Source organism: Trachinotus anak, unplaced genomic scaffold, assembly GCF_046630095.1.
Source record: "Trachinotus anak isolate AG129_WGS33_773 ecotype Australia unplaced genomic scaffold, CSIRO_AGI_Tana_v1 ptg000003l, whole genome shotgun sequence".
Classification (NCBI taxonomy): domain Eukaryota; kingdom Metazoa; phylum Chordata; class Actinopteri; order Carangiformes; family Carangidae; genus Trachinotus; species Trachinotus anak.
In genome coordinates this window covers 18,461,599-18,481,022 of record NW_027273854.1, presented here as the reverse complement: position 1 = coordinate 18,481,022, position 19,424 = coordinate 18,461,599, and the positions used below count along the sequence as shown (strand labels likewise).

Sequence of the window (19,424 nt, the reverse complement as noted above, 5' to 3'; positions counted from 1 at the left end):
ATGACAGTTGAGGACGCGCCTGTCAGTCACGCCGCCGAGCCAATGAAAGAGCAGGGGGCGGGCCCGGCTCGATGAGGACCACAACAACAGCGACCAGCCGAGCACATTTCTCCCCACGCACGGAAGCATGTGCAGGTTAGAGAGGACTCAAGGTCCAACTGAGCCCCCCACGCCATCTACCGGCCGGAGTGAGCAATGCACTAAAAAAAGGTGACGACACCAACAAGTGGATGAGGTGTAGGCACACTGTACAGGTCCTCCATCACAAGTTCACTCCAGCAAAACGCTATTAAAATAAAAGAACGTAAGTATCAATTAGCAATATTTACTTATCAAAAATATTAATACTCAATACGGAATATTGGCCCCTGTGAGTGTTACATTATTATACATTTCTGATTCTGATTCATATTTATGAAATTCTTAATTTTATAGCTGTGGTTTTAGCTTTATAACAATGAGCTCATTATGTTTTACATGTAAAATCAGAATTTCTTACGTTTCAAGTAAAAAAATACAATATTTCTCTCTGAATTTTAAATACAGATGTGTAGCCGCAACTGTGCAAATGCCTTAAATCGGTACATAAGAACAGCACTAGTAAATGAGCCCAGTTACAGTTGACCATTGTTAAATAGCTGCTGTTGAGGGCACAATCTGCTAATGACTTCAAACCCTCATGACCTTTATTTATTCGGATTATTTTATTTATTATCTTTGTCATCATTGGGTATTTCTAGCTATTATTGCTAAAGATTTCTTTGTCTTTATTAACTCTACCTCTTTTAGTTATTACCATATGCTGTATATACAGTCTATGTCTATTAATATGTGCCTTTTCTCTTTTCTTGGTCATACGTGTGCACAGTTCCTTAAATATACCCCACACATACTAATATTTATGGCAAATAACATACGTTCACACACACATCAATAAACACAGCAATTATATGACCTGATGAACTGCACTGAGTTTAATTTTCTTTCCTGTCCTGTATATTCTTTTTCAACCCTTAGGATCAGATCTGACTGAAGCCACAGTGCTTCACTTTATTTACTTCTCATTTAGCTATACAATGACCACAACTATTAGTCTCATTAAAATAATTTGACCAGTTTAGCAACACCAATCTCTGATGGATAAAAAAAAACAACAACAGAATAACACATGTAAATGATAAAATAAAAATATAGTTGATTCATACCACCAAAAACTAAAGTCTCTGCTTGATTTCAAATCAGAACTGAACAATACAAATTTTATTTGTATTAAAGGATAAGTCTGAAAAATCATTTATGGGGCTTTGAACATCCTCTCTCTTACTGAACTACGGAATGAATGCACTTTTCTCTTAATAAACTCTCGGCTTAAACAGAAGCGAAAAGATTCATGTGGATGACCACATGGATCATTGCACACATAAAGTTGTATCTATGGTTAACTATAAACCCTCTATGACTGTTCTGTGATTAACTGTGTGTTTGTCTGTTTGGTGCCAAAATGAGTCTTACTTTCACAGCATTAAGTAGTTTGTATTGAGACTTTAGCTGAACAGACATGAGCAAATACAAGTAACTCCATACATAGCTTGAAGAAATTCAAATATTTACCAAATTAAAGTAAATGGTACTTGGCATTTTGAGAACGCACCTTTGGCAAACTGGACACCTTGCTAGTTTGATCACATCACCTGTTCATTTTGGTCTTGATTTGAAAACTTCTAATACACTGATACTGATGTTTTGGTAGCTAGCTCACAAAGCCAAAATATATTCTTCTCAGTCCTGAAGTAAAAAGTTGTACTTCCCAAAGTCAAATTCATCAGGCATGATGAGCATGTCTTCCCTGGCTTTGGCCAGCTTCTGTCGCAGGAAATCCCGTCTCTCAGTCCACTCCTGCAGCTCCTCCGCGCTGTGGGCATAGTCGCAGCTCACACCATCAGCACAGCCGCCACCCAACCTGTCAGTCATCAACAGGATGCTAAATGTTTCTTCAGTTTTAACATGTTTTGTTTTTAATTTCCATTTCATTATTCTGTTTTCATTATTCCAAACCTTTATAGTCCTATACATTATCTAAAAGAACTATAATGTTTAACAGAGACGCACAGCGTGAACTGTGAAGACCATGTGTCAGTGTAACTCCCTGAACCAGCAACCTTCTGATTAGTGGACAACCCGCTCTACCTCCTGAGCCACAGTCAGGTCAAATCAGAGTAGAAACACTGTAAACTGTTGTCAGAAATAGTTTAAACTCTCAGTTATGTCACAGTCACAGTGTACTGTCACACCTGTGAGTCCATCACTGCAGCAGGGTGATAAGTTAAACCACGAAGGTCTCCAAAAATAGGGATTTCTAAGGGGTGCGAAGTTGCCCTATTAGTTTTGTAATCAAGGTGTCCCCACCTCACCCTGGAATTAAGACTAAAAAGACTCTGATGCAGGGTCCCTGTCCCTGACCTGCTGAATTCAACAATGAATCATTTTCTGAATTCAAAAAGTGATCCAGGAAAAAGGTCTTACTTGGGGCAGAGTTCAAAGTATGTTCCAGGAAAACGGTAGCTCCACGTCAGAGCCTCGTCTTCTCCCTCACAGCTGAACACTCGGTCCTTGTGCTTCTCAGAGGAGATATGCTGCTGCCACTGTCGCTCACTGTTACTGTGTCTACCGCACAGACGGCAGTGGAAGCCACTCTAAAATACAAAGAGGAAATTGCTGTCATCTTCTTCTTACAGATGCACAGTCAGGAAGTTTTTGTTTTGTTGACAGTGAAGCCGTTTTTGGTCTTTGACTTTGACTGAAAAACCAATGTCAACCCACCATTGGTTCAGCATAGTCGGTTGGCATGACAATATGTTTCTCTTCTGGAACAGACTGGGTTAGCATGGCTCCATCTGCTTGGCGGTTTTGGGCGGTTAATGTCAGCCACATGTCATACATCTGCTGCATATCCCGCACTACAAGCGTAGATAAAGAAAATCTCATATCACTGCGTGGACATTTAGCAAGATAAAAAAATCAATATCAGACTGTAGGTGTCTACATCTAAATGCAGTGTCAGACCTTTTTTTGATTATGTAATTGCATTACAAGAGCTAAAGGTCTATTTTATACATTTCTGATGTTTTATTTTAAGTGCTGATATCCATAAGAAGATATATTTGTGGTTTAAGCGCAATGTAGTTTTACATCCCTTCTCTCAGGAGGCTCTAGTAACAACAGGTCAGTGAGCCAATCAGAAGGGTGACTGGCAGTCAGCCAATCGGAAGCAAGGCTCTGATTGTTTTCTGAGTGATTGAATAAAAAGCTGAGCCGAGCTTGGGGCATGGCTGAGAGCGGTGCCTGCTTTGTTGTGACGTCACAAAGTTATAGAAGTCCTGATGGCTCATTTTAAGGCTCAGTTTCTGAATACAGGCTGTGTGCATTTCACTGTGGACTGAGGCTTTGATACTTTCACAGTATTAATATAGAACCTAGACCTGCTTTATGATCAAAAACACATGGACATCTCACTTCATACAATATGGGACCTTTAACCTGCACTTTAATCTCCGCTGTAGATCCAGATGCAAGTAGCTCAGTGTGGTGTCACAATGTCCACGTGGATGGACAACAACAAAATGAGACCAGACAGAAGTAGATAAACTACTAGCTCAAACTAGTAACTTAGGTAGGTTTTTGTATTGCTTTATCATTTAATGGAAACTGTAATGTAGAGTGATTTTAATAACTCACAGTCATTATTCTTCATATACATCCACATCTCCTTCTCCTCTTGGCTGTGAGCAAAGGTGCAGTACCCAGTATAGTTACATTTCCCTTTCTCCAAAATCTGGGTACATATCTGCAAAGACAAAGCTTTAAACTGTTAAGCACAGATCACAATGTGCAGAACAAACTTTCAAAAGACACCATGATGGGCAAAATTACAATTGTCATGTTTAAAGGACCAGATATACAAAGTGTGACAGACAAAGAGACAACAAATGCAAGAAAGAGTGGGGATGGCCCTAGTTTGTCAATGTGGAATTGTCTGTGACGAATCAGAGCGCTTGATCAGAAATATGTGATGCGGTCAAGTGCAAAAGAACAGAGGAAGCACACCTACATCATACTGCAATGGGTAGTTCTTGGCATGTGGCAGTGGTCGGACCTGAACCCATTTACTTCTCTTGACCAGCAGCACTCTTCTGTCTTTGGTCCACCTGAAGACGATGTCACAAGAGGAGGACAGAAAAATGTAGGTGATTTTATTTTAGCTTGTTTTATTCTTGATTTTTGCAGGTTTATCCAAATACACCAGTGATTTGTGATATGTTTGACTATATGTGATTTACCAGTGTTTTTAACCTTTTTTTTTTTTTTTTTATTAACAAGTAGGCTTTAAATTTCTTTATGTGCTGGTATTTAACTGGTTCTCTGATAATATTACAAGGATATGTTTATAGATAACATTTGTAATTTAAGAAACAGAGACGTTTTATTAAAGACACATTTTCCATTATTTTCTTGACATGTATAGGAACTCTGCAGATATATTATTTTTACTCACGTATGCCTGGCCTTAGCGTTGCAGTACTTGAGGGCTTTGTCTGGTTCACTAATCAGACCATCCCGCCAGCACTGAGAGCAGGCGAACTTCATCTTCATGTTCAAATTCTTCCCAGCTCCTCCTCTTGGTTTGCTCCCACTACTTCCAGAAGACAACTGCTCAGATTACATTAAATAAACAAAGATAAGAGTGATGGTCACGTTACAGCATTCTTCACTTTTCATTTCTCCTCTGCCAAGATCAATTATGAAATAATTAATGAAACAACTACTTTTCAAAAAAAAAAAGCATAGTACAAATAACAAAAGGTGAAAATATCTGTCAGTGCAGACATTCACAAAGAAAACAGTGAGGTGGTGTCACCGCTTCCTCGTGCAGAGTCAATACATTTAGAAAACTAAGCGCACACAGAGAGGATGCACGAAAAGCAAACTTTGACAACGTATATGCTGGAGAAACATTGTGTCCTTTCATGAAAAGTGGTGACAATTGTTTCTTACCCTGTTCCCTTTCTGTTTGCTTGAGTTTTGCTCCTGTTTGTCATTATACTTTGTGGCTATTTTCACAATCTCATCAGGGCTGATACCTGTAAATTACACAAACCCACAAATACAGATATAAAGTTGATGCATTTTGAGAGAAATACTACAAGCTGCTGCCATCCTCTAGTTTTTACTTGGATTATTGAAAACATACTTGGAACATATTAATACCATAGAAAAATGATATGGCATACATGTTAGCAAACATTTGCTTACTTACACATACAGCAGATATGGAGCAACATAATCATACATTGGGAGTTGTATTTCTGTCGACCTGATCAATGTAAGTCAAATATTCATGTTCTCTTTTTCTTTTTTTTGGTTTCTACCAACTCTCTTAAGCTGCTAAATTCTCTATTATATTCACCAGCTAGCTGCTAGCTTCGTCTGTCTGCTGTTTGGTGGTGAGCAGGTAGTGTACAGTGTTTTTTTTTAAGCTTTTTCAATAAAAACTGCTGCTGCAGTTGCACGAGAGGTGAAAGTGAATGAAAACAGTTAAGTGGCACATCATGAAAGCAAAATATTGATTAGAGTATCTTTAAAAGAAAGCAAATGTGAATCAGAAATGTTTACACCTACTGCTACCCCTTACATATTGTCATCTCACCACCATCTGAAGCTTACGTCTCTTCAGTGTTTTCTTTCCCCAAAGATAACAAATGAAATTCAAACACAATTGATTGTACTATTTCCAGTGCATGTGTCTGTACCTGTGTCTCGCTGCACTCTCCAAGTTTTGAGCTCTATGATAGAGTGGGCGTAATGGCAGTTGTCCTCTCTCTGGCAGCCGTACCGGATTGCTTGGTGGCACAAATCCAACTGGCACAGGACGCTCAGTGGACGGACCTTTCTGTAGTTCACATTGTGGGTCCTCACCACAAATGCCAAGCACCTGACAGGCAAAGAGGGAGAAATCAAAGTGGGTTCAAGAAGATGAGTCAAGGGTAAGAGGACGAGGAATTGCAGGGACACATTTGTTGTAAACACGCTCACTTATTAGCATCAAAGGTGTGGCGAGCATCCAAGTTGGAGCAGATGGTGTGATTGTCTCTGCAGCGCTTGCTGATGATTCTAGGTTTACTGTCATAGCACGCCTGGAGAGACAGAAAGACAAAAATAAAAAGAGGAGAAAAAAAACCCAAGACCAACAGCAGGACAGGAAGGCAAGAAAGACAGACACATTAGATTAAGAATGCCACAACAAATGACTATTATGGAATAAATCTATTATGATACAGAAGAATGCTGTGTAAATGTGCAAGACACAGATTTGTGTGTAACAGTGCTTGCTTCAAGCATAGAACACTGGCAACTGGTACTTTTTGATTTCCAGTAATAAACATTTAATACACAACTGGGACCAGAGTTTCTACTCAGTATCACAGAGTTAATGTAAAACAGTATGGGAACGCTACATAAAGCATATATAGCATTTATTTTAATAAAAGAAAATCCCATTGATCACACTATGGAGGACAAAACATGTTTTATTAGTATTAAATAAATACATAAATGCTAGTATAGATAAATAATAGAGCAATAAAATAATAAATATACAATAACATGTTTAAATAACTACATAAATAAGTAATTATATTAATAACTATATAATTGTTGGCAATTAATCAGGACAAACAATAAAGTTAATGTTAGCATTATTATTCTATTTCTACATTTCAAGTAATCTAAAATACTCATTTCAGGATTTTTTTTGTCTGTATGTTAATGAGGTTGGTGGTGCTCACCATAAATATCTACAAGTAGAAATGTCTTAAATTTGCAGAAATAAGTTACATTTCCAATTAAATATTTTAATTGCTAAGCATTTAACTATTCATGCATTAATTTCTGTTTGTATCTATTAACCCATTTATTAATTTCTGTACAATTATCATTATAGTATTATATTATGTATTATCATCTGTATTGTTTATTTTATTTTATGTTGAACTCTATCCTATTGGCTTTTGATATTTTACCATCATAGAAGTGAATACATTTGCTTCTTTATTGTTGAAAGTTAATAAGGGAAAAAAGCCAATTTTGTTATCCATGATTTAACAGAGATATGAATACATTAAAAATTGATAAGATGTATGCAAAGTACATGAGGAGGAGACAACATCAAAGACAACAGACAAACAGAGATGGACACTCCGCGTTGCTGCCACTGTATATGATACAGTGCCCTATGGACCATGGGTAGACTCTGCACTCATTTAGTGGCTGTGCAGATGGGAAACCACCAGTAATGTAAAAAAGTAAAAAGCATGTTCAGGGTCCAACGTGATGTAACACAGATCAATGTTGGTCGTTTTCAGTGTGAGAAAGTGTCTTATAAGATCAGAGCATAATATGCTATAGAAGATGCTGAGATAAGAGGATGTGCTTATCATGGAGTGATGGTTGAGTGTGGATTGCTGTTTATGCTGAAACTAAGAGATAATGTACTCTTCTGTACTTATCCATGTGTCTACAGGGAGGTTCCCTCCCTGGCACCCTGGTAAGAAAGACTTTATATAATCAAACTTTGTATGACAGTTGTCTACATAATCACCTAATGTAACCAGTAATTAAGAGAGTTCGCCTGTGTAAACACTTGTATACCCACCGCAGATTAGAAATGGTTTATATGATTGATCCCATATTCCCCGTACAGATGGAGTGGTTAAAAGTCCTCTGGACAAGTGTTACTGTGCTCATACAGATGCTAGGGTGAGGCTAAAGCCTGAAAGGGGGGAATTATGTGGTGGAAACCTGTTTGTTAATTTTATTCCAGATAATAACTCTATGCTTGCTGTTTTATATCCATTATGTACTGTACCATTTCCATGTGTTTCATTAGTGAATTTTAAAGACTACAAGGCCTCATTCTCATGAAAGAAATGTGTGTCCCATGCTACCTTCCTAGTGAAGACACGGGCCCTGAGTGTCCTTGCATCCAGCACCAGGACTAGATGAGAGATCTGACACCTAGTAATGCAAAACATCTTGTGTATGTTAAACATGTAGAAGGCTAAAGACTGTCTGTGAGAGGAGACATGGGGCGGAGATTTGTTACCATCTATCTGAGTGTACTTTCTTGCATTAATCAGTCTTGTACTCTGCAGAGACAAACTCAGGTCTTTTATGTGAATAAAGGATCTTTAAACTTGGACCCTCTTCTCTGGGTGACTTTTCCATCACACAATAATTTCTGAAAAATATTACAGGATAAATAAGAATAGTAATATACATACTATATAACAGAAAATAGTAACCATCAATATTTATTAAAAAAGATAATTAAATATTAGAATATTAGAGCAAGAAAATAATAAAACAACAAATTATATTATAGCGAAAACAAGTAAAACAGACATGACTGGATTTGAAAGCAGGTTTGTAAAATGATAGCTATATAAACTGTTAGTGCACTGACCTCACAGAGGAACATGAACATGCCCTTGTGTTCCTGTAGAAGGCGTATGATGCTGTTTACAGGGTCCAGTTTGACAGCTGCCGTTTCAAACAGCAGGCTTCTGTCCAGCATCCCCTTCCTCTCTTCTGTCCAAACATCAATCTCCAGCTGGTTGTAGGCAAATGTACATTTCTCTCCGTACTTACACAGACCCAATTCCTTAGAATTCAGCAGCTCTGGACATGAAAGAAATTACAAAACAGTCATGTTAATCCCTCCCTTTTATTACAAATTCCCTTTTAAACTACACAGTAAAATCCCGTCCCACTACAAGGAGTGCAGGATGGGAGGGAGTTGTGGAGGTTTATTAGTGTATCCCTGGAAAATCTCTGAATCCAGACCATTCGCAGGCCTGAATTGTACTTCATACTCTCTGTAATCTGAAGAATAAAATATTATGTACTATGAACATCAGTTCAACTATAATAACAAGCAATAAACAATGAATACCAACAAATCCTGAAGTCAATCATCTACTTGACTTTGTGATTCTTACCCCTGCAAAGTACAAAGGGCCCTCTAAAGGATGTGCAAGGAGGCATCTGTCGCACTCTGGTCCACTCTGAAGGATAATCTGCCTTTCGTCTACATAACAGAATGTCTCGCTTACAGCTGTGAACCAGGTCCGGCTTGTGAACAAAAGTATATATCCCTCGACCTGTAAACAAATGTTTTTTAAATGTGAAGATAGCCAGATAAAAAAACAAAGGTAAGGGTTGATGTTTCTGTTACTGAACATGTACCTCTGAGAATGTCTACAAACAAAGACTAAGATATAGCGGGATCATTATGATTTTCGTATAATTGCAGATACTTTGAGACATGACTACACCGCTAAACGTACCTTGCCGAGGGAAACAGGCAGAGCAGGCCTGCAGGAACTCATGGGTGGAAGACAGGGGGTTAGAGCCTGCAACCGGCGCTTGGTTCTTCCTCCCCTTTATTGCCACATCAAGAATAAGGTTTCAGTTAATGCCAACAGAACAGACAAAACAAAACCAGGTGGTAACACAAGCCAGATAATCAGTCTTACTTTGGAGTTATTCTTTGGAGGTCGCATTACTGGAGCTACAGCAGTGTGAGGGCCAGTGATACCTGGGGAGCAATAAGAGAAAATCAAGTCTATTGTACGTATACATGTAATGTGTACACACTGTGCTAAATGGGCTACCTTAAAAAAAGGGGAACGCTTACTGATGTCATACATCTCTTGTGTAACGTGGCATAAATTTATATATGGACCTCAACATGCTCTTACTAAAGTGTTTCCTAAATTCCTCGACGTGGACATGAAACATACACTGTACTGTAGCTCAAGGGGCCCCAAACAAAATTATGCTTAGTCTTTTCCGTTTTTGTTTTTGTTTTGTTGTTGTTGTTGTTTTTTTGTTTTTGTTTTCGTTTTTTTGTAAATTACGGCATATATTCAATTTTTCTACAGACATCTTAAAGTCCTACAAAGACTTGAAAAAAACAAACAAAAAAAAAAAAACACTACTGTAAGTTAAAGCCATCTAGCTAATATCAGCATCTATTAGGAAAGAACAGGCCTCCTGCTTTGGCAATAATATAAGCTGCCAATAAACCATAATCACCAGTTGAGCTGAAATCGGAGAGCGAGTCCAGGCCTGTTCCCCAAATAGAGACTGCTGGCAAAGCTGCACCTTCCACTGAGGGAAAGGAGTCCAGGGCATCCAGGGAGTCAAGCTGGTCCACAGCTTTCACACCAGTCATAGGGACATCACCACACTGACCGCCTGGATCAGAGACAGTCTCCAGCGTATCTAGTTCATCTAGCAAATCATCAAGGGACTTCTCCCCTGTGTCCAGTTCAGTTTTGGATTCATTAACTTCCTCAGTAGCAGCAGCACTTGGTGTTGTATCCAAGAAGTCATCCAGGGAATCAAGGCCATCCAGGGTATCCAGTGCGGCAGAGGTCAGTCGTAAATTTGTAGTACCTGCACCACCTCCGACTCCAGGGAAGTTGTCTAAGGCATCCAGATTTTGTGAGGTCAAAAGGTCGTCCAGGCTATCCAGTGCTGCAGTCCTAGTGCTGTGCTCACCACCTGAAAAGGAATCCAGCGAGTTGAGTTGGCTGACGGCCGAGGTGAAGAAGGCTGGGGGTAGCTGGGGTGTTGGGGCAGGCAGCACTGGGGGGACTGTGTGCGCACAAGTGGAAGTCCTGCTGGGAACTGAGAATGCTGCCTGGACGCACGTCTGGAAAACATGGAGAAAGAAACTTCAGTGAAGATGGATGTTCAATGTAAAAAAGCAAAAAAAAAAAAAAAAAAAAAGACAGAATCTCAAGGTGCTACAATGCTGCAAACTGATGACTAGATCTGAATGCTTTGATCAATGTTGAGTGACAATAGGTGGGTAATATCAACATGATTTTGATATCATTAATTTATTCACTCAGACAATTAGGTAGCGTGACAGCGTGACATAATATTAATTCAAATTTAGAAGAGGTAAAATGATGAAAGAATCATTTGTCATATTGATTTTACTAAATGAAAAAAACAACATGATTCTTCAAAAAAAATATATTTTTCATACATCTGTGCAATGATCCAAACTTTTCAAGACTCAGACATTTTTAATTCATAATTACATGCTTTTCCCGACCTTCCAGTTAAGTAATTATCAGCGACAAAAGTTGGTTACTGGTCTGCAAGAACAAAGGCTGCATCCAGGTTCAACTTTTTTGCCACACAACACAGCATCTTTTGGAAGGAATGAGGAAGGAATGAGAAAGGCTGTGTTTTTAGACACAGAGTAAATATCTGTGTGAACATGGACAAGCATAGTACAAAGGAATTTTACCTCAGTTGGCTCCTGCTCCCCTGTGGGGAACCCGTCAAGCAGACTGTCTAAGTCATCTCCCATCAGCTCGGAGTCCTCCAAAACGTCCACCCTGTCGGCCACTGAGAAGGCGGCAGGTTGTGTGGAGGGGATGGTGGACTGAGGCATGCTACGAAAGCTGACTGAAGAGAAGCAGGAGGGAATTTATTTAGAGATTACCTGTAATTTATTTTGAACAAATCTTTCCAGAACATTAAAATTGAAACAGATGTGGAGACATACATGTCCTCTGTATTGTTAATGCAATACTTTTAATCAAGTCGAAGGATTCACACCTGGTGCGAGGCCACTCAGAGGATTCATACCATTTCCTAAATTAGCACCAGACACCTGGAGGTGATAAGGGGAAAAAAAAATCATTTCAAATCCCTTGGAACAGGATCTGAGAATATGTGAGATGAGTAAAGTCTCAACAACAGGAAAACACGGACAATCACGGATTGTGTGATCATTGTCAGCTTAATGTTTTCTAATTGAATTCAACTGTGCTTGCTGTTTGTTTGTACATGTTGACTGGAGCTTTGTATGAATCTTATTTTCTCATTATGCCTCCACACTGAGAGACTGCTGAGGCCAGAGGCGTTATGTTTTCATGTACGTCCGTTCCCTTCTCACAACTCCATATCTCACTCACATGTTGAGGGAATTTCTTCATTTGGACTCTAGGATGAACTGATTATATTTCATATATGTCTGGTCAAAGGTCTGGTCAAAGGTCAAGGTCACTGTGACCACACAAAACACATATATATGGCCATAACTCAATAATTCACATGCTAACAAACTGCAGCTGGACTGGTTGGCGGCGTTATACAAATGCAACGGAATAATTCTAGTTTTTTTTCACGTATGGCAGTGAATGTGACAGACAGTGTGGAACTCGCCTTGATGGCTTCAGCGGTCATGTTTCCGTTTGCAACACCTGTCGTTACAAGTGCGTCTTCCTATAAAAGACAAGACAACAAACTGGATATGAGAGACAAAGCAAACTGAGGTTCAGATACGGAGAAATCTGCACCTTGTCTGCATTAGAGTTAGGTGATATGATGGCATCTACTGAGAGACAATAGAAATAGTTTTCTTTATTGTATATGTCTTTACAGCAGCCATTTCTTTAATATCTCTGGGTGCTACTAGCCCACTGCACTGCATATTTAACTTACAGGACTGGACAGGACAAAACCTGGGAAATACTTTAACATTCTTCACGTGGATTCCTCAGTGAACAAAATCTGAACAATAATCATTTCACCAACCTTTGCGCTGACATAGGGTTTTCGATTTTTTAGTCCTAGGTGGATGGCCAGCTCCTGTGCAAGTTCATTCACATCTTTATCCTGTCAAGAGTAAAGAGAAGAAAGAATGAATCCAGTGCACAAGCTAAGAGTCTGTGACATTAACATAATGAAGCATACCACACTTCTTCACATCTTGCTAAGAGAAAGCGCATTAAGATTCATGTAACCAATGCTAAAGAGACTGTAAACATATTTTTAGTTTTGACAAGATACATTTTTTTTTTTTAACTCATTGAGATGACTCCATGACAACCGTACAAACCCCATTTTCTATTTCACCAGGAGATGTTGCTAAAAGCTTTGGAAACAAGACTAAGAGCCTACAGACATGCTAGCAGCACTGTCAGGCTGTATTTAGGCAGCGGTGCTTTGAGCTAATTAGCTATTAGCATGAAACTCGGGTTGACGTCAAAACACAACATTCACTAACTGACATTATGATATTTAGCTGATGTTCTGCAAATGCTGGGTTTTGCTCACAACTAGAATTTCAATATTTTAGTGTCAAGATTACTAGACATTGCCAGGATTTTTGGTTACTTAACAACACAACTTAAAACTAACAAAATATCAATGTCAGCTGGCGTCAGTATTCTATGTCAAATTAAAGTTGGCATTAGACGTTGTCCTGACATCCTGAATTTTGGTCACCAGACGTCATACCTTACATTCAACCAAACACCAACATATAATGACGTGGGTGGCCAGCTTTGTGCTTGCTGGGCCAAATCTAAACACTGCCTGTGTACAGTATGACAGCCTATCTGTTTACTCTGGAACAAAAAAGGCACGTAATCTGAACATAATGCATTTCACTTCAATACCCAACAACCAGCAATTGACTTTAAAAAGGTGAGATGTCTCCAACCCTGTGATAACTTCCCTCCTTTACCACATCAACCATTACCACACACTCTTACTCAATGAAGCGGTGTTCCTATGCATGAAAATAACAGATTTGCATTCAGGCTGCTCTCAGACCCATTTGCATCGACTCTCCCAATCCTCTCTTTCCTTTACCAGACGAGTGATGAGCAGACAGTCTGTGGTGCAGTTGTAGGCCTCCTTGTACTTCCCCAGCTCCTTCAAACAAAGGGCCTTCCTGTACAGGGCCCTGCGGCTTTCCTTACACACTTGAAGGGCTCTGTCGCAGTCTTTCACACCTCGATCATATTCCCCCTGTAGGAAACAAATGTGGAAGATGTGAAAAGAGTTCAAATGAGGAGCATCAAAGTTAAGTTAAGTAAAGGCAAACTAATGCATAAACAAGGTACAATATCAGCTTGTACGAGGACTGTTTCTTTGGTATGCAGGTTTAAGCTCAGGGGCCTGGTACTGATGATAAACATCTAAATGATTTAGTGCAGGTCACATTCTTTAGGGGTGGAAATCAGAGTGGTATTGTTTTTATCTTCATAACTCAGTTGAGAGGAGTGGTGAGGACAGAAGAGCCCCCTTTGTTGCAAAAAGGAAATTTGACGTTATACACCAAGTTTAAAGGCCATATACTGCTGAGTCCAAATTCTGAGATCTGTTAGTGGCCGTAGGAATATATGTGGACAGCACTGTTAATCACAACTACAGTTTCTCTTATACCTTCTCTTCCCATTTCCTTATATCTGAAGTTTCAATTATGTATGTTATGTTTCCCACATTATTTGTCATTCAGTGGCTTTCCCAGTTCCAACCGTGCACTGAAATTGTTATTTGCTTTGAGGAATATCAACTAAATATAGTATAGATATAACCAGACACTTTATTTTTTTTCATTTTTATCCTCAAACCAAGCACAAATTTTAAGTTAAAATCAAAATGTTTAAAAAAAAACAAAAAAAAAACAGTGTGGATATGGTAGTATCCACACTCATCATCATCTTGACTAAGAAGCCTAAAAAATGGCTAAAATCATTTACATTTTCAAAAATAATGTATGCATTATTTTCTAATCAATCATTTAGTGTACATAATACTTAAATGCAGAAATGATTTGAGCTGTACCGTCAATTACTTTCATTATCAATTAATCTCGACCAATTGTTGTTAGTCTAAAAATGTCAGAAATTAATTTCATATAATACAAAACAAAGAAAAGCATAACATCTTCATATTTGACAGGCTGAAAACAGCTTGTTTTTGGCTATTTTTGCAGAAAGATTAGCCCAACAATTTATCAGTTATGAAAATAGTTGCTGATTATTTTTTTATTGATCAACTAACCAATTAGCAGCTATACTTGCCACAACACAAATCTATCTCTTACGGGCAAACAAGACTGTCTACAGACATGCTAGTGGTTCCCTATGCAAAATACATATGTCAGCTTACTAACGTGCTTACAATGACAATGCTAGTATGTGGTGAGCATTGTCATAAATGTAAACATGATAAATATGATGTTAAGCAGGTATAATAGATTTAGTACAGTACTCTCCTACTGTACTGAAGCCGCTTTGGATAAAAGCATCTGGCAAATGAGTAAATGTAATGTAATGTTTACCATGTCATCAATTTAGTGTTAGCATTTTAGCATTACACACAAACTACAGCTGTAGCTGATGGATATATTATTAGTTCAGCAGGTATTTGATCACAAACCAAAGTGCAGAACAAATTAAATTCTTGACCTAAAATGAAGGGATCACCAAAGTCATTATAATTCATCCTGAGGGAAACATGAATGTCTGTACCAGTCATGGAAATCTTTCCAATGTGTTCAGACATTTCACAGAAAATTGATGCTGCCACTGGAAGAAACGTCAGGGGAATATTAAAGCCATTTAAGATACATCATCTGGAAACACTGAACGTCTGCACAAAACTTTTTTTTTTAAAGTGTCAAAACTTGGTTTGGTCAAATAAACACAGGTCTCAATAAGACACCAGGTTCTTTGGATGTATTGTCACTAGAGTGAACAACGCTCATGCAAGTAAAGGTTTAAAAAACTATTGTAACCTTCGACTTTCATCCCGTCTCAGGTCGGCTACTGGTATTTTGACACGTCTCCCTCTCTGTCTCTGTCTCTGCCTCTCTCTCTCTCTGTGCACGGGGTTGGCCTAGATGCGCTGTCCCTCAGAGCTAGATCAAATGAATGATTCAGCATGTGTTATTTGATAGTCTGGTAGTTTTTATACCAGTGATATTCATACTGGTTTAAATAATCAATTTGATAGAATTCCCATCCATGCTGTGCACGAGTTCTGTGCAAAAGGAATGAAAGGCCTGTCCCATGTGGACGTCTGTCCCAAATATAGGCCGGTTGAATTCTGTGACTGAAGCAAATAAAAGCTCGGGCTATCAATTGAAGTTTTACATAATTAAAAAATATTCATGATTAAGGTATGTAGTATAAACTTTAGTAGACTAACCACCGGTATGGTACTTGATATTTAAGATAAAAAGTTGAAAGAGGTTGAAAAATTACTTCATCCAGTAATTCTTATGGGCTGATCCAAGTTTTTCTGGATGAACAGTTGACTGACTCACGCTCAGATCAGGTTTGGGTGTGTAGAAGTGTTTAATCACAGGACATAGAAGTCTTATTTACAGCGGCATACGTTGCCAAAACAGATGTCTACACTTGTCTGTCTTGGCTGCACTGATGCTCACAGACACGTTCTGTTGCAAATTTGCAGAATGGCACATTGTCTCAGAAATGCACAGGACCAAATGTATCTCACCATACTGTGGTAGGCAGCAGCCCGGTTGACATACAGGCTCTCCAGCAACACTTCAGGGATCTGGATGTCCTCTCCTGCGGCATAGCATGAGACATTCAGGCCTTCACTGAACTCTCTCACGGCCTGCTCCCACTCTCTGTCTCTGAACAAGGCGTTGCCCTCATCGAGCAGGTTGCACACGAGGTGGGTCAGGAAGTCCTGGGGAGGAGGAAAAGAAAAAAGAGAGTGTGTGTCTCCAGTTTTATGAATGATTTTACACAGTCACAATACTTGTGCATGGATAGTCAGCACAATGGGTCTGAGAATACTGAAAAATGGTTAAGGAGAGGAGGAGGATATATTTTTTATTTAGCGCTTTAGGTTTTAACTAGGATCAAGATCAGAAGCAAAACAGATAAGCAAATCATGACAGGATACAGACAAAATGTCCAAAAAAGTGCAGTTGAGATTTTGAGTACAAGAAAATATTAGCGTTCACACTTTGATTATTCATTCCAGGCCTGAAATCTGAAATATTGCCAGTCTGTCCAATTCTGTACATCAAACACCACTCCTTTATCATGAAACACTTAAGCTGTGTGATGGATTCAGTTGTGCTGCTGGTACAACTGGTTAAAAGGAAACATCCAGATTTTTTAGTTCTGTCTCATGCCCATTTGTATGTGAAAGTTACTGGTATTTTTATTCCTGTATTCATTCCTCCTGTTTATAATGACCCTGAAGTGACAATAATAATCAAGTGATCATCATGAGAAGTTTCAACAGTGTCTACAGTACGGCCATGCAAGCAGGTGTTTGAGGCTGTGCGTAGGCACAGTGATGCTTTGAGCTGAATGCTAATGTCAATATGACAATGCTAACAAGCTGATGTTTAGCAAGTATCATGTTTCTAATATTCACCATCCCAGTGCAGCTTGTTAGCATGTGATCATTCGTGGTATTTCATTGTCAATGTTTTAAAGCAACCAAAGTCCCGGACAAATTTAAGTTTGACCTGATGACAGTGCTAAGGGAAATGTTACAAGATCAAAGTTATTACAACTCATCCTGAGGAGGATAACTGTCTGCACCAAGTTTCATATATGCTGAGACTAGGGCTGCACGATTATTCGAAATCACAATATGGCCAAGTGCAGTATCCAAATCTCAGGAGGCAAAATATGTCACAGTATACCATAAAAGAAGCACTGTGGTGCTGCACATGTGCTCCAGTCTACAAGTCATATTCTCCAGACATAAGGAAACATACTTGTTTGGTACAAGTCCCAACAAACATGATACCATTGAAAATGAAATGCAAAAATGACCACTGCAAACTAAATTGTCACTCATATTGCAAATGCAGTATCTGCCAAAAGTGTTTTTTTTTGTTTTTCCATATAGTTCAGCCCTAGCTAAGACAAAAAAAAATGCTGGTGGCACTAGAGGAAATGTCAGGAGAGCATCGAAGTTATTTGGATACATCATCTGGGAACCATGCATGTCAACAAAATTTGGTGCCAATCCATAGAATAACTGTCACAACAGGTCACCAAGAACCAAAAATATCAACTTTGTGGTGGCACTCGAGGAAAAATCAGTGGGATAATAAATGTATGCACAAAATGTCATGGCAATCCATCCAGTAGTTGTTTGTTTTGACATTTCAATCTGGACCCAAGTGGTGGACTATAGCCACAGTATTGATAAAAAATCAACTGGCTTCCACATTAACAGTCTTTTGAGTATCTGTATAGTATTTGTTTGCTGGGACTTTTTCTTGCTAAGGCGTGGAGGGAATTTTGTACTAGAAATACTGTAACTTTGGATAGGAAGATCCACTTGTTTTGGCTAACTCAGAAGGCTGAAAGCCTATTTTTAGACAAGTATCTTTGCAAAGGAATCCTTCAGGGTGCATGTGGACAAGAGAAATGATTACAGTGACCAATAACTTTCAAAAAGGGGATTATCGTGCTGATATAAGAAAATCTGAAGCTTTCATAGTGGCAGAGGTAAAGCTCAACACTGCCTCTATGAAGGGAAAGGGCAAAACTTAAAAGGTTTTAAGAAAGAATAAAATGTCCCATCTTTATTTTTAGATGGAGCCTAGAATGAATAGAAAGATGGCCAGAAAAGAGACAGAGGAGGCGCAACAGAAAGCACATTGAGAGGTCTGTGATTTCAGCTACAACTTCTGACTGAGTGATTGTGGATCATAAAAAAGGCATGAAACCAAGAGTGCAAGGGGGGAAAGACAGTGGAGACAGACATAACATTGTGTTTGTATGAACAGCTGATACCTGGTAGCCCTCGGGCTCTGGATAAGCCAGGGAAGACCTTGAACAAAAGAAATAAACTTGCTTAGCAAAGTACTGACACAGCTTAGTTATCAAGAATATGAGTCATTCAGAGACAGGGCAGGTTTCACTTTCTATCAGGGCCCTCAAATTAAAAATCAGAAGAAAAAAAAAACTCACTGTATAAATTTCAGAGCTTTGCTTATCTCCTCCTTGCGTTTTTGTCTGACAGGATCCATGCTTGTTCACTTGGAGAAAGACAAACAGCACAACTGGATTAGTAGCAAAGACTGGCTGATGTTACGATGGCATGAATGCAGCTGATGTACGCCCACTTCCTGCAGAAGTAGAAACCAAGAAACAACCGCCTCTTTGACACATCGTGCAAAGACACAACAGACACTCACTGAGTTTGTATTCATGCCTGTTCAGTGTTAAAGCCTCCAAATATCCAGCCAACAAGCCCCTGACCCTGCACGCTCCCCTGGCCACCATGGCGCGACGGGGAAGACTTCAAACACACCAACCTGATGAAGTGAGGAAGTTCATTGAGCCCAAGCGAAATTCATCAGTGCGTCATGCTGCATCTGAGGTGGGGAAAGACGAGGGGGGGAAAGTTTCAGCAGCCGAGAGGCCGTGCTGACGAGAATTAACAGCAAGGAGGAGGAAGGAAATCCACGAAGTTCCCAGTTAAGTTTCGATTCCCAGCAGCTCCAGTCCACCCATCATCCAGCTGCAAATCTCGACACT

At 39.2% G+C, this 19,424-nt stretch overlaps 1 protein-coding gene across 3 annotated transcripts; it reads right to left on the bottom strand.

Annotated features, from left to right (window-relative positions):
- Positions 1 to 953: 953 nt before the first annotated feature.
- Positions 954 to 19,424, bottom strand: LOC139618419 (zinc finger CCCH domain-containing protein 7B-like). Of its 3 annotated transcripts, none has more exons than XM_071474312.1 (23): positions 19,202 to 19,424; positions 18,855 to 18,922; positions 18,678 to 18,714; positions 16,399 to 16,596; positions 13,741 to 13,899; positions 12,679 to 12,759; positions 12,307 to 12,366; positions 11,698 to 11,752; positions 11,384 to 11,544; positions 10,153 to 10,774; positions 9,591 to 9,652; positions 9,402 to 9,495; positions 9,054 to 9,215; positions 8,519 to 8,733; positions 6,091 to 6,191; positions 5,808 to 5,989; positions 5,053 to 5,138; positions 4,553 to 4,707; positions 4,109 to 4,205; positions 3,736 to 3,844; positions 2,821 to 2,957; positions 2,524 to 2,693; positions 954 to 1,960 (listed from the first exon to the last, which is right to left on the bottom strand). In XM_071474312.1, exons 2-23 carry the CDS (start codon positions 18,911 to 18,913, stop codon positions 1,780 to 1,782), a joined length of 3,183 nt encoding a protein of 1,060 aa, XP_071330413.1. In that variant the 5' UTR covers positions 18,914 to 18,922; positions 19,202 to 19,424; the 3' UTR covers positions 954 to 1,779. The 3 variants fall into 3 exon arrangements, with proteins under 3 accessions (XP_071330413.1, XP_071330415.1, XP_071330414.1); XM_071474314.1 differs by having other exon boundaries at positions 1,623 to 1,960; positions 18,855 to 19,012; positions 19,202 to 19,297; XM_071474313.1 differs by having other exon boundaries at positions 1,623 to 1,960; positions 19,082 to 19,221.